Source organism: Pelobates fuscus, chromosome 1, assembly GCF_036172605.1.
Source record: "Pelobates fuscus isolate aPelFus1 chromosome 1, aPelFus1.pri, whole genome shotgun sequence".
NCBI lineage: Eukaryota > Metazoa > Chordata > Amphibia > Anura > Pelobatidae > Pelobates > Pelobates fuscus.
In genome coordinates this window covers 120,836,408-120,849,639 of record NC_086317.1, presented here as the reverse complement: position 1 = coordinate 120,849,639, position 13,232 = coordinate 120,836,408, and the positions used below count along the sequence as shown (strand labels likewise).

The 13,232-nt window shown below is 43.2% G+C and overlaps 1 protein-coding gene across 1 annotated transcript in view; it reads left to right on the top strand.

Annotated features, from left to right (window-relative positions):
- Positions 1-13,232, top strand: part of POLA1 (DNA polymerase alpha 1, catalytic subunit) — a 281,414-nt gene that overhangs the window by 113,290 nt on the left and 154,892 nt on the right. The window contains exons 31-32 of the mRNA XM_063450182.1: positions 9,207-9,338; positions 12,470-12,644. Of these exons, the coding sequence (XP_063306252.1) occupies positions 9,207-9,338; positions 12,470-12,644 (307 nt within the window). The remainder of the gene's footprint in view (positions 1-9,206; positions 9,339-12,469; positions 12,645-13,232) is intronic.

Sequence of the window (13,232 nt, the reverse complement as noted above, 5' to 3'; positions counted from 1 at the left end):
AAAGAGCGGTCACAGGGCCCCCATAGGTTTCCATATTGCTGCCAGCACGAGGACTGCCTGAACTGACGGGCAGTCCCCTTGCTGGTGAAAAAGTAAAAATAAAGTTTTTAAAAAATAAAATATAGTAAATAAAAAATTTTTTAAGTGTGTGTGTGTGTGTGTGTGTATATGTATGTATGTATGTATGTATATTATTATTATTATTATTATTATTTTATTATTTATATAGCGCCAACAAATTCCGTAGCGCTGTACAATGGGTGGACTAACAGACACATAATTGAGATCAGACCACTGGACGTACAGGAACAGAGGGGGTTGAGGGCCCTGCTCAATGAGCTTACATGCTAGAGGGAGTGGGGTATAGTGACACAAACGGGTTAAAGTAGGGGAATTAAATAGTTTGTTAGAGAAGGGTTTATTGAGTGCTTGGTAGGTCATTTTTGACAGTTGCAGGAAAGGAGTCATGGGGTGGGGGATGAGAAGCCTGCTGACAGTTTAATTGATACGCTTTAACGAAGAAGTGAGTTTTCAAAGATTTTTTGAAGGAGTGGAGGCTGGGTGAAAGTCTGATTGAGGAGGGAAGGGAGTTCCACAGAATAGGTGCAGCCCTAGAGAAGTCTTGAAGGCGAGCGTCAGAAGTGGGGATCCGGGCAGAGGATAGGCTTGGGATGAGCGCAGGGGTCTCGACGGGACATACTTGTGTATGAGGGAGGATAGGTATGTTGGAGCAGCATTATGTAGGGATTTGTAAGCAAGTGCCAGAATTTTGAATTGGGCCCTATATCTAACTGGAAGCCAATGCAGGGACTGACAGAGCGTGGAGGCGTGGGAGGTGCGACCGGACAGGAAAATAAGCCTCGCAGCCGCGTTCATTACAGATTGCAGCGGTGCAAGCTGGGAACATGTAAGACCGGTCAGAAGGGGATTGCAGTAGTCGAGAGAGAACAACAGCATGAACCAATATCTTAGCCGCGTCCGGCGTTAGATATGGGCGGATGCGCGCTATGTTCTTGAGTTGGAAGCGACAGGATTTGACTATCGATTGGACATGGGGAGTAAAAGAGAGGTCAGAATCGAAAAGAACCCCTAGGCAGCGAGCCTGCAAGGTAGAGGTGATAGTAGCGCCGTTGACTTGGATGGAGACAACAGGAGTAGCAGCACTTGAGGGAGGAAAAACTAGAAGTTCTGTTTTGGACAGGTTGAGTTTAAGGAAGTGAGCAGCCATCCAGTTGGAAATAGCAGAGAGGCAGTCAGAAACACGAGTCAAGGTGGGCGGAGAGAGATCAGAGGAGGACAGGTAGATTTGTGTGTCATCTGCATATAAATGATATTGGAAACCAAAGGAGCTGATGAGTTTACCAAGGGAGGCAGTATAGATGGAGAACAATAGGGGGCCGAGGACAGATCCTTGGGGGACGCCGACAGAGAGGGGTTGGTGAGAAGAGGCAGAACCAGAGAAAGAAACACTGAAAGAGCGCTGGGAGAGGTAGGAGGAGCACCAGGAGAGAGCAGTATCCCGTAGACCAAAGTTACGAAGAATGTGAAGAAGCTGTTGATGATCAACAGTGTCAAATGCGGCAGAAAGATCAAGGAGGATTAGGATAGAGTATTGGCCGTGAGATTTAGCAGCAATTAAGTCGTTGAATACTTTGGTCACAGCAGTTTCGACAGAGTGACCAGTGCGGAATCCAGACTGAAGGGGGTCAAGCAGAGAGTTGGATTCGAGAAAGTCTGTCAATCTGGCGTACACAACTCTCTCGAGGATCTTGGAGGCAAATGGGAGTAGCGAGATAGGGCAGTAGTTGGATGGGGAGTTGGGATCAAGGTTGGGCTTTTTCAGAATCGGGGTTACGGTTGCATGTTTGAAGGGTGAGGGAAATGTGCCAGAGGAAAGGGAGAGATTGAAAATGCTAGCGAGAGGAAGAGCAAGAAAGGGAGACAAAGTGCGGATGAGATGCGAGGGAATAGGATCGAGAGAGCAGGTGGTGGGGCGGGAGGACAGGAGCAGTGCAGAAACCTCTTGTGCTGTAGCAGGTGCAAATGTGCATAGGATGGCAGGGGGAGTGGGGTTGGGTGATATAATGATAGGGGAAGGAGAGAGATTAGAGATCTCTTTCCTGATTGTAGAGATCTTCTCAGTGAAATGAGATGCAAAGTTTGTGGCGGACAAGGTGGTGGAAGGAGGGGTAGTCACAGGGCGAAGAAGAGCATCAAAAGTGTGAAACAGGTGTTTGGGTTGATGGGACAGTGTGCTTATGAGGGTTTTGAAGTAGTTTACTTTTGCAGAGGAAAGAGCCATGCTGTAGGAGCGCAGCATAAATTTATAGTGGACAAAGTCAGATGCAGAGTGAGACTTTCTCCAGCAGCGTTCAGCAGTTCTGGAACATTTTTGGAGGTAACGGGTCAGCTTAGTGTGCCAGGGTTGTAGTTGGGGGCGCTTGCTGCGTTTAACTGTAGGAGGTGCCATGATGTCAAGTTGAGAGGAGAGAGTGGAGTTGTAGAGTGAGGTTGCAGAGTTAGGGCAGTTGAGATTTGAGATGGGTAAAAGGAGTGTTTGGAGTGTGGTGGACAAGTGCTGGAGATCGAGGGAGTTGAGGTTTCTGCGAGGTTGGAGAGTTGAAGGTGTTGAAATTTTGGTATGAGGTATGCAGATGTTAAATGTTAGCAGATGGTGGTCAGACAAAGGAAATGGATCAGTGGAGAGATCAGAGGTGGTACAGAGATTGGTGAAGATGAGGTCAAGAGTGTTTCCTGCGGTGTGAGTTGCGGAGGAGGAAATCTGTGTGAGTCCAAAGGAGGAGGTTACAGAGAGCAGACGGGAGGCATCGGGGCAGTTGAGCATGTTGATAGGGATATTGAAGTCCCCAAGTATGAGAGAGGGAGTGCTAGAGGAAAGAAAATGGGGTAACCAGGAGGAAAAGTGTTCAATAAATAGTTTAGGGTGACCGGGGGGGGGGGGCGATAGATGATGGCAATTCTTAAAGGAGTGGGCTTAAAAAGGCGTACAGTGTGAACTTCAAAGGAAGTAAAGGATAGGGCAGGGGCAGGTAGGATAGGTTGAAAGGTGCATTGAGGGGAGAGAAGGATGCCTACACCACCTCCTTTACAGTCGAGTCTAGGAGTATGGGAGAACTGTAGACCACCGAAACATAAAGAAGCAGGAGTAGCGGTATCGGATGGGGACAGCCAGGTCTCAGTGAGTGCCAATATTGTGAGCGAGTTAGAGATGATGAGGTCATGTATGGCTGTAGATTTGATGTTAGTGCAAATGGAGCGAGCGTTCCAGAGTGCACACTGAATTTTGGTAGAGTTGGATAAACTGCAGGGTATTTGGAGGAGGTTTGCATGGTTTCTATTTATTTTGGTGTGAGCAGATGAGGTGTGGGGCCCTGGGTTGGGAGAGACGTCACCAGCTGCCAGAAGTAGGAGGAGAGATAGTGACAGGAGGTGTGAATGGGTTTTATATGGGCGGCGACTAGGGTGAGATTGGGTTAGAGCAGGAGAGAGAGAATAGAGAAATGAGTGCAGGGCTTGAGATGAGAGAAGGGGGGAGTGTAGCAAAGAGGGATTGATGTAAATGTGAGTGTGTTGAGGGAGGTGGGTGGAATGAGATATTTTGATTCTGAGGGAGATAAGAGAGAAGGAGAGGAGGAGAGTATAGAGCATTGCTCTGATGGGTAGGTAATTAGAGGAAAGGAGAATGAGCCGAAGTAAGAAGGAGGGCTGAGTGTTGGGGGTTAAGAAGGTGGATTGTGCTCATTACTGGTAGTGTTTGCAGCCGCTATTTGGAGTTGTGTGAGGGATTCTATCTATAAATGTAGTAAGAAACATGGGGTGGGGTGGTGTTGGGGAGGGGTGGGTGGGACCCTGAGCACTGTTCAGGTTTGTTAGAAGTGGTCTTTTAAAACTCTGACTGTGGAAGACAGGGATGATAGGGTCAAAACAGGACTGCAATAAAATCTATGGAATGGAGATGCACAGAAGAGGTGAGGATTGGTCAAGCAAGACATTTGGGTGGGTATCAATAAAATAATGATTTAATGATTATTGAATAAATTTTTATGTTTTAAAAGTCCGGAGAGCAGCCTTCCCTTCTGTTTTTTCTACATTACTTGGAGCTCTGGTGGTGCGCCCGGCATTGGACTGTCTTTCAAGCGTGAGTGCAGGGGATATATCTATTTTTTAAACTATTTATTATGTATGTATTAGAAAAATAAATAATTACAAATAAACAAAAAATTATTTTACAATTTTATATATATATGTGTGTGTATATATTTTTTATATATATATATATATATATATATTTCTTTTTTATTTATTTATATATATATAATAATTTCATTCTAACTATATTTTGATCTTAATATATATATTTATATCAAAATACACTTAGAAGGAAATTATATATCTATGTATATGCCCTTAATGACCATGGACAATACAGTATAAAACAAATTAATTCATAATTGCAAATCTGGAGGGGCCATGGCGTACTCAACAGAAGTGTATTTCTACTTGCCAGGGCAAAATTTACACTTGCAAATTTTTAGTTGAAATTTTTAGCCCTGTGTTGTATATAGATCGATCGATCGATCTATCTCCCCAGTAATCCCAGTAGTAACACGTTTTCAACTGCAAAAATGTGAGGAAGACCTACATATGGTCCAGAAATAAGGAAGTTGCACCAGGGAGGAGATAGATGATCTCCACTTGTCATAATATAGGAGAGAAGAGGCTAAAAGAGAACATTGCAAATGAGGAGATGGGAGAACAGGGGATTTATACTGAAAAGTCTAGTGAGGACAGCAGGGGGCGGTAGTGGCTGATGATTATACCTTTTTTGGAGTAGGCAGAATATTGAGATCGTGAAAGATTTAATTTACAACAGGGTTTGACAAATTTGCTTTCAATCTAGGAGTCGGCTAAAAAAGTTAGGAGCCAGTTTGTTTTCCCCCAACAACAAAAATACAATTCTTAAAGGAACACTATAGTTACCAAAACCACTACAACTTAATGTAATGGCTTTGGTGTATATAACCTGTCCCTGTAGACTTTTCAATGTAAAAGCTGCCTTTTTGGAGATAAGGCAGTTTTTACATTACTGCCTAGTAACACCTCTTGTGACTGTTACTCAGATGGCCACTAAAATGTCTCCTCTCTTAATCCACAATGTGCAGCACCTACATTCAGCGTCTCCACGCTCTGCATGGAGGCGCTGAACCTTCCATATAGAAATGTTTTTTATTGATTTAATGCATCTCTATCGAGAGGCTGATTGGTAATTTATAATCTCCGCTACGGAGGCGGACCAGCTACAGCGAGACTGGCACTGTGCTGGAAAAACAGATGAGTAAAAACCTAATTCCCAATGTGATTGGAGGGGGCTGGTGACCTAAACATAAACATTCACTGACTAGACAACCGGACAGGCACGCACTCTCTGAGAGAGGCACGCACGCACTCTCTGAGAGAGGCACGCACGCACTCTCTGAGAGAGGCACGCACGCACTCTCTGAGAGAGGCACGCACGCACGCACTCTCTGAGAGAGGCACGCACGCACGCACTCTCTGAGAGAGGCACGCACTCTCTGAGAGAGGCACGCACGCACGCACTCTCTGAGAGAGGCACGCACGCACTCTCTGAGAGAGGCACGCACGCACGCACTCTCTGAGAGAGGCACGCACGCACGCACTCTCTGAGAGAGGCACGCACGCACGCACTCTCTGAGAGAGGCACGCACGCACTCTCTGAGAGAGGCACGCACGCACGCACTCTCTGAGAGAGGCACGCACGCACGCACTCTCTGAGAGAGGCACGCACGCACTCTCTGAGAGAGGCACGCACGCACGCACTCTCTGAGAGAGGCACGCACGCACGCACTCTCTGAGAGAGGCACGCACGCACGCACTCTCTGAGAGAGGCACGCACGCACGCACTCTCTGAGAGAGGCACGCACGCACGCACTCTCTGAGAGAGGCACGCACGCACGCACTCTCTGAGAGAGGCACGCACGCACGCACTCTCTGAGAGAGGCACGCACGCACTCTCTGAGAGAGGCACGCACGCACGCACGCACTCTCTGAGAGAGGCACGCACGCACGCACGCACTCTCTGAGAGAGGCACGCACGCACGCACACATATCATGACAGATACACAAAATTTATAAAAGAAAAATACATATTTTTAGCAACCTTCCTACCTTTTCGGCTCCCCTGGGGTGCAGTGGGACTTGTCAGCAGCAGTTGACATCTAGTTAGTGGGGCTGGCTGCGGCTAACGGGAGTAGGCAGCCGCTGTTCCGGGAGGAACGAAGGGAACTGTAATAACTTCCTCCTGGCGCTGCGGTAAAGGTCGACAGGGAGCAGGGTCGGCTCTGCGGCATGGATCTTTACTTGGTATCCTGCCAGGTTAGCTTGCCATTCCCCTGCGCTGTCTCTGCACCGGGAGGACGTAATTACAGTTCTTCACTTCCTCCCAGCGCACAGAATGCTGCGTTGTGATTGAGAGAGGAGGAGGAGGGGGGAATGGGCTGACCAATCCCGGGTGCCAGGGCAAAATATTCAGTCGCCATGGCGACCTGGCACCTGGGATTTATCAAGCCCTGTCTCACAAGGATTTAAAAAATTAGATCTAAGTTTAAAATGCCTACAACTAAATAATTACATTAGCTGTGCATAGTGCAATTTAGCCATAAATCTATGAGGAGACTGTGGCATTATTTGTTAGTTTTCCCTGTAGGAGTGCTTGGTGTAGGATGTCGACAGTTTAGTGACAGGCGCAAATTCTGGGTTGTTTTTCAGGGGAAGCAGGAGAGAGGGGAATGAGTGCTAAAGAACGCCATGTAGTCCAAGTGGCTTTGATAAAGGGATGTTGGGTGAATATATATATAAAGTTTAAAATCCGCTACCACCAGGCCTTCACTGGTCTTGGGCATCGTCAACTGTGATAATATCTGTTTGAACTTATTCCCCGTTGAGCTCTATTTATTTATGACTACGCTAACATATTCCGCAACGCTGTACAACATATAAAGCGCTAACATATTCCGCAGCGCTGTACAATTAGGAGAATACAATAAGAACAGACCGATACAAAAGGTAGATGGCCTTGCCTGTGAGCTTACAATCTAAAAGTAAAATGGGGAAATGAGACAAGAGGATGTTTAAAAGGATGTAAAGTATGGTGATCAACAGGGTTTGAAAGTGATATAGTATTCTTGACAAAATTTTAATTTTGGTGATCGACATCCACACAATCCAGGACATGTGAAGCAGAGTCCAGTCACCTAGGTTCTTGTTGAAGGCTGTTCAATCTGCAAAAAGTTTGTATGGTGCAGGTGAGTTGGGTTCTGTGAGCCATATCCTTAGACACTGGAATGGAAAACTGGCAGATGACAAGGGCCTATGTCCTCGGAAGGTTCTCATTCAAAATTGTAAATTTGGAAAAAATTGATTTTTAGGCTTGAGAGTGCTTCATAATTTTGGAACTCTTAACAGCTGGCAGAGATGTTTGGGGGTTTGCGATGAAAAACAAAGTTGTCAACACTTACTGCCACCTTGTCGTGGTCCTGTCCTACCTCCATTCCTATAATGTCCTGGTTCTCCCTTACGGCTTGCAGGAAGGGTTAAAGGACAAAAGTCAGCCCTGCCTTGTCCCATTGTGAATGAGAAAGGGATCCGTATAGGCCCTATTTATGCAGACCTGTGCCATAGGTGTGGTGTATAGAGTCCTTATCCAGGCGTAGTGTCTAGCCCTAGTCAACCTCAGTGTGGCAAACAGAAAACCCCACTTAACTTGGTCAGAATCTATACACATGCGTGAAGAGTAAGACATACTCTTTGAGACCTTTTGAGATAGGGTGCTTGGTTCATTGGGGACAGCTCTGATCATGCCCCACCTGATTTTGGTCTATCAGTTGGAGCTAATTTGAATTTCAGCTGGGCTGCAAGGATCTTGGCATAGAGCTTTATATCACAGTTGAGAATGGAGATGGGTCTGTAGCTCGAGCACTGCTCTCAGTCTTTGCCCTCTATTGGGAGAATTGTACTGTTCACTCTTAGGGATTTGATGTCCTTCCCTGATAGAGTTGAATGCTGAGATAAGTGTGAATAGAGTGTAGGTGCAAAGTGTTTATAGTAGTAGAGAGGTAGTCCTGGTCCTGGGCATCTCCCTGTTTTCAGAACTTGACTGTACCTACTCTGTGAGTGAGACCTACAACTGTTCCTCTGTTTCTGGGGGTGGAACTGTTTTGTGGAAATTTTATATGGTGAGGTAGTTGGCTGCTAACCCTTTTTTTTAGCAAGTTTTCATCTTGATAAGGCTGTTTTGAAGCTTCACTGTTCATTTTTGCCTAAAGTATCTTCAGTTGACTGTATTTATCAAGGGATTGTGCTTGCAACATTTAGTCAGAACCCTTAGAACTTGAAAGAAAGTAAATATCATTGCCTGCATGTTACATGCTCTCTGCTGCTATAACTGGAGAATTTTTTGTCATATCGACAGGCTATATGTTCTCTATCAAGGCCAAAGGAAGGGTCTTTTTTTTTCGTCCAAGCGGATTAAATAGATGGATTAAATAATCTATTACTCTAGCTTACAAGTCTGCTCATGTTACTACTACTACTCCTTCATTTGAAAGCTCATTCCACCAGAGCAATTGCTAAATCCTGGGCATCTAAAATATTTGCTACTCCAGCTCAGATCTGCAAGGCTGCCACCTGGTCCTCCAGTTACACCTTCTCCAAACATTAAAATTAGACATACAGGCCACTGAGGGTACTGTTTTGTGTGTAAGGTCTTTCAAGCTGTAGTGTATTGACATTTTCCCATCTTCAGGGATTGCTAGTTTAACTCTATTGTTGTGCACTGCCTCTAATATGGAGGGGAATGACCACATTTTACTTACCATATTTTTTTCCCTTAACATTAGAGGCAGTGCACTTAATTCCCTCACTATTAATGAGTATATTTTTGAAGTTATTTGGCTTGTTTATTTTCTGGGGTTTTGAGGTTTTGTGTAATTATTTATACTACAGGAAGGAGTATGAGGAGGGTCTTACCTTTTTAAATCGCTCTAGTTGCCTGCCTTCCTGTCAATGTGCAGCCAATGTGTAATGTCCCCTGATTAAGGTTGGATTGTTTACTAGTAGATACATATTGTAATTGTTCATGTTTTATTCCGCTATTAATTTCATTACAGGCACTGACAAAGGATCCACAGGACTACCCTGACAAAAAAAGTTTGCCACACGTCCATGTTGCTCTTTGGATTAATTCCCAAGGTGGAAGGAAGGTGAAAGCTGGGGATACCATCTCTTATGTTATTTGTCAGGTATATACATTCCTCAATTTATATTGCTTTCAGTATGCAGGCATTAAGAAAAACAAATCTTCAGATAAGTCATGTGATCATCTGTCTTCGTTCCTTTTAACTTTCGAAAACAAACCTTTTTTTTTCTCATCGAACACATTTGTTTCCTGAGAGTATTTCAACTGTGGTGTATCTACAGGACACTACATATGTTCTATGGATCTTTTGCACATTCGTAAAGAAGTGCCATATATATTTAGAGCTCACTGTGTAAGACAATGCATTTTGCTATCAGAGTTTACTACAGCGTACTAGGTAAATTGCAAGACACTGCATCCAAAAATGCATGTTGCCATTTCTGAGGAGGTATAGAATACAATGTCTTGTTAAAAAATGTTTAGCAGTTTTATTGAACACAACATTGAAACATACAAGTAGTTTTAGATAAAATTATGAAAAATTTAAACATTACGGGTCTGCTATAACGTGATTTAGCATCCACTGTAGTTGTACAGTTTTGAACCACTTTAGGAACATCTCACAAACAAAATAGTCCTCTCTCATCTCCCACTGTTAATGTACTATTTAAATGCAGACAAAATTAGTTCACTTATCCTGTCTTGATTATTCCCAGTCTATCATATGACTTCATTGACTGCATTTCTTTCACCTGGTCCAACTGTTACCTAAAACATTGAAAATAAAAATTAAATGATAAGCTTCCATACTCAATATTGTATTTGACTAGAAGGAATTCACACTTCTCTGAGTCACTAATGCAGGATGTAACAGATTATGCTTGGCAAACCTCAATACACAAGTCGAATAACAGAAGTGGCCCAGGCACTCAAGCATGACTAAATGGCAGTTTTTAATGAAGATCAGTACATATTACAAACAGCAGCAACATTTCGACCTCCAGATGAGATCTTTGTCAAGACCCTCTTAATCTTTATTAAACTTGCAATTTTGACTAAGGATCAGCGCACACATAAAACTAGTTTTACATTTTACAAGGCTACTTCTCTCCGCAAACAAACAGGGGGTTTCAGTTCCACCATATGGCCAGATGGTATTAAGCCCACCACTACGCCACAATACCCAAATACCGGTGTGTCCTACCAAAACAAATTAAATGGTGCAAGTGCTAATTGAGCTAAGGTGTATTTAATTAGCCTGCTGTTAGAGCATTGTGAATATATATAATGCAAAATGAATGTGATTAAAAAAAGCCTATTAAAATAATAATCAAAACTAAACAAAGTGAAAGTGCTTTAATGTATACACTTCACAATGCATACCATATATCAGCTTCATATCAAATACAACTTACTATTAAACCCCCTCAAATTTATAACTAAATCCCCATATTTGTTTGCTGAAATCAATGATTTTAAGTAGCCTATGCTGTTGTGTGTGCACCATTAATCTGTATTTTGTATAAATTTTTGTCTCAACGATAACACCCCTGTTGAGGAATGCATGTTCTGAATTTGAGGAGGTTTAATTTGTATTTGATATGGAGCAGGTGGGCTTAATACAATATTGACAACAAGCACAGGGCATACATTTAAATGATGATTCTCCCTAAATGTTCAGAACACCTGTGTAGGATCATCTTACTACACACCTCAATAACACACAAAAAAAAACCCCACAATATGGCCATTTGGTGGAACTGAATCCCCATATTTGTTAACTGAGGAAGGCGATTTTAGGTAGCCTGTATTCTTGTGTGCACAGTTCCTTAATCTTTATGTTGTATACATTTTGCTCGCTACGACAGCACTACTGCTGAGAAATGCATGTTCCTGTTGTGCCCCTAGTTCTTTTTTCCTAAACCTGCCATTTTATTCATACTTAAGTGCCCAAGCCATTTCTATTATACACCAACCACCACACATCCTCCTGTAAAATACACTGAGTTTGATAGCCATTTTGAATTCCTCACTCAGTTCTTCATCCACATCATAAATGGTGCTATGATCTTTCTTTGTATTCCTAGCTGTATAGCCCCCTCGTCCAAAAGTTGCCTAACCACCAGTGCCTTTAGTGGCTGCCTGAAACAGAAACTGCAATAATTTACATTGCAGGGTTAAAGGGACACTATAGTCACCAGAACAACTACAGCTTATTGAATTTGTTCTGGTGAGTAGAATCATTACTTTCAGTCTTTTTGCTGTAAACCGTCTTTTCAGAGAAAATACATTGTGTACACTACAGCCTAGTGATAACTTCAGTGGCCACTCCTCAGATAGCTGTTAGAGATCCTTCCTGGGTCATGGCTGCCTAAAATGCATCCAGACATTCAGTGTCTCCACCATCTGCATGCAGACACTGAACATTCCTCATAGAGATTCATTGATTCAATTAATCTCTGAGGAGCTGTTGATTGGCCAGGGCTGTGTTTGAATTGTGCTGGCTCTGCCCCTGATCTGCCTCTTGGTCAGTCTCACCCAATCCTATGGGGAAGCATTGTGATTGGATCAGGCTACCACTTCTGCTGATGTCAGCAGGCAGTGGGCAGGTCAAAAGGAAACAGGGAAGAAGTAAGCAGCTGCAGACTTGAATACAAATAAGATTTTACTATATTTAGGGAGGCATGAGGGCACCAGGGTGGCTAGATGGTGGCTTTAACCCTATAGGGTCAGGAATATATGTTTGTGTTCCTGACCATATAGTACTCCTTTAAGGGGACAGGGTCACTGCACCCAAACCACTTCAATGATTTGAAGTAGTCTGGGTGTCTATAGTGTTACTTCTTGTATATTAAGTAGTGAAACTTTTTACTAGCATACTTAACAGTCTGTCCTCTGTATAATAATGATAATTACCTTGTTTGTTGGTTACTATACTCCTAGCCCCATCATATCCACAATCTTGCAAGCGAGGTGTGTGTGTGTCTATAGAACATGAAACAAGTATCTTTAGTTGCATTTGTTCATTGAATAAGGGATTTGTATTTCTTAAATCTAGAGTTAAAATTCAAGTGCAGGCCCTCCTAAGAAGTCACAATGAATTTCTGCAGCTAACTAAATTGTTATTTGTGGCCTGCAGCATCTGTTCCTGACCCTGTCAATGATACAGAGCATAAATCTACTGTTCCAAGCTATCTAAAATAGACTTTGTATGTTTGCTCCCCTTTCATGTAGGATGGATCAAATCTTAGTGCCAGCCAGAGAGCATATGCTCCGGAGCAGCTGCAAAAACAAGACAACCTTTCCATTGACACACAATACTACCTGTCACAACAAGTCCACCCCGTGGTTTCTCGTATCTGTGAGCCCATAGACGGAATTGACTCTTCGCTTATTGCTGCATGGTTAGGTGAGTATACAGGTGCAGGGAAAATAATAAACAACCTATTATCGAGAATCTGACATTGGCGTGTAACATGGTGATTGACTGCTTTGCTGATTCCACTCTTTTCCAATTTTTTTCTAGTGGGCTTTACATTTCAGCCAGTGTCACATAGTGGATGCTGCTACTGTTATTCTGCGTCAGAGGTGTATTAATTTTGTTGTGATTACATTTTTTTCAGTTTTGTTGCAGAGACTTTCAGAAATGGTGCTGATGACCTATATCTAGATTTTCAATAAATTCTTAAGCCAAGAGATGTGAATCCACTAGTGCCATTGTTATTTTATGTGTAAGCAAATTCCACTTAGCTGCCTGATGCACTTTGATAAGCTTTTAAAAACATGAATGTGTAATAGTTCATGAAACTGGGCATGTAAAAGTCAGTGGCGCTTTAGCATTAACCCCAATTAAAATGTTTTGTTGTGATACAGCAATATTATAATGGCCGGGTTAAAGGGATACATTAGCTTAATGAAGCAGTTTTGGTGTATAGATCATGTCCCCGCAGCCTTGCTGCTCAGGTATCTGCCATTTAGGAGTTAAATCAGTTTTGTT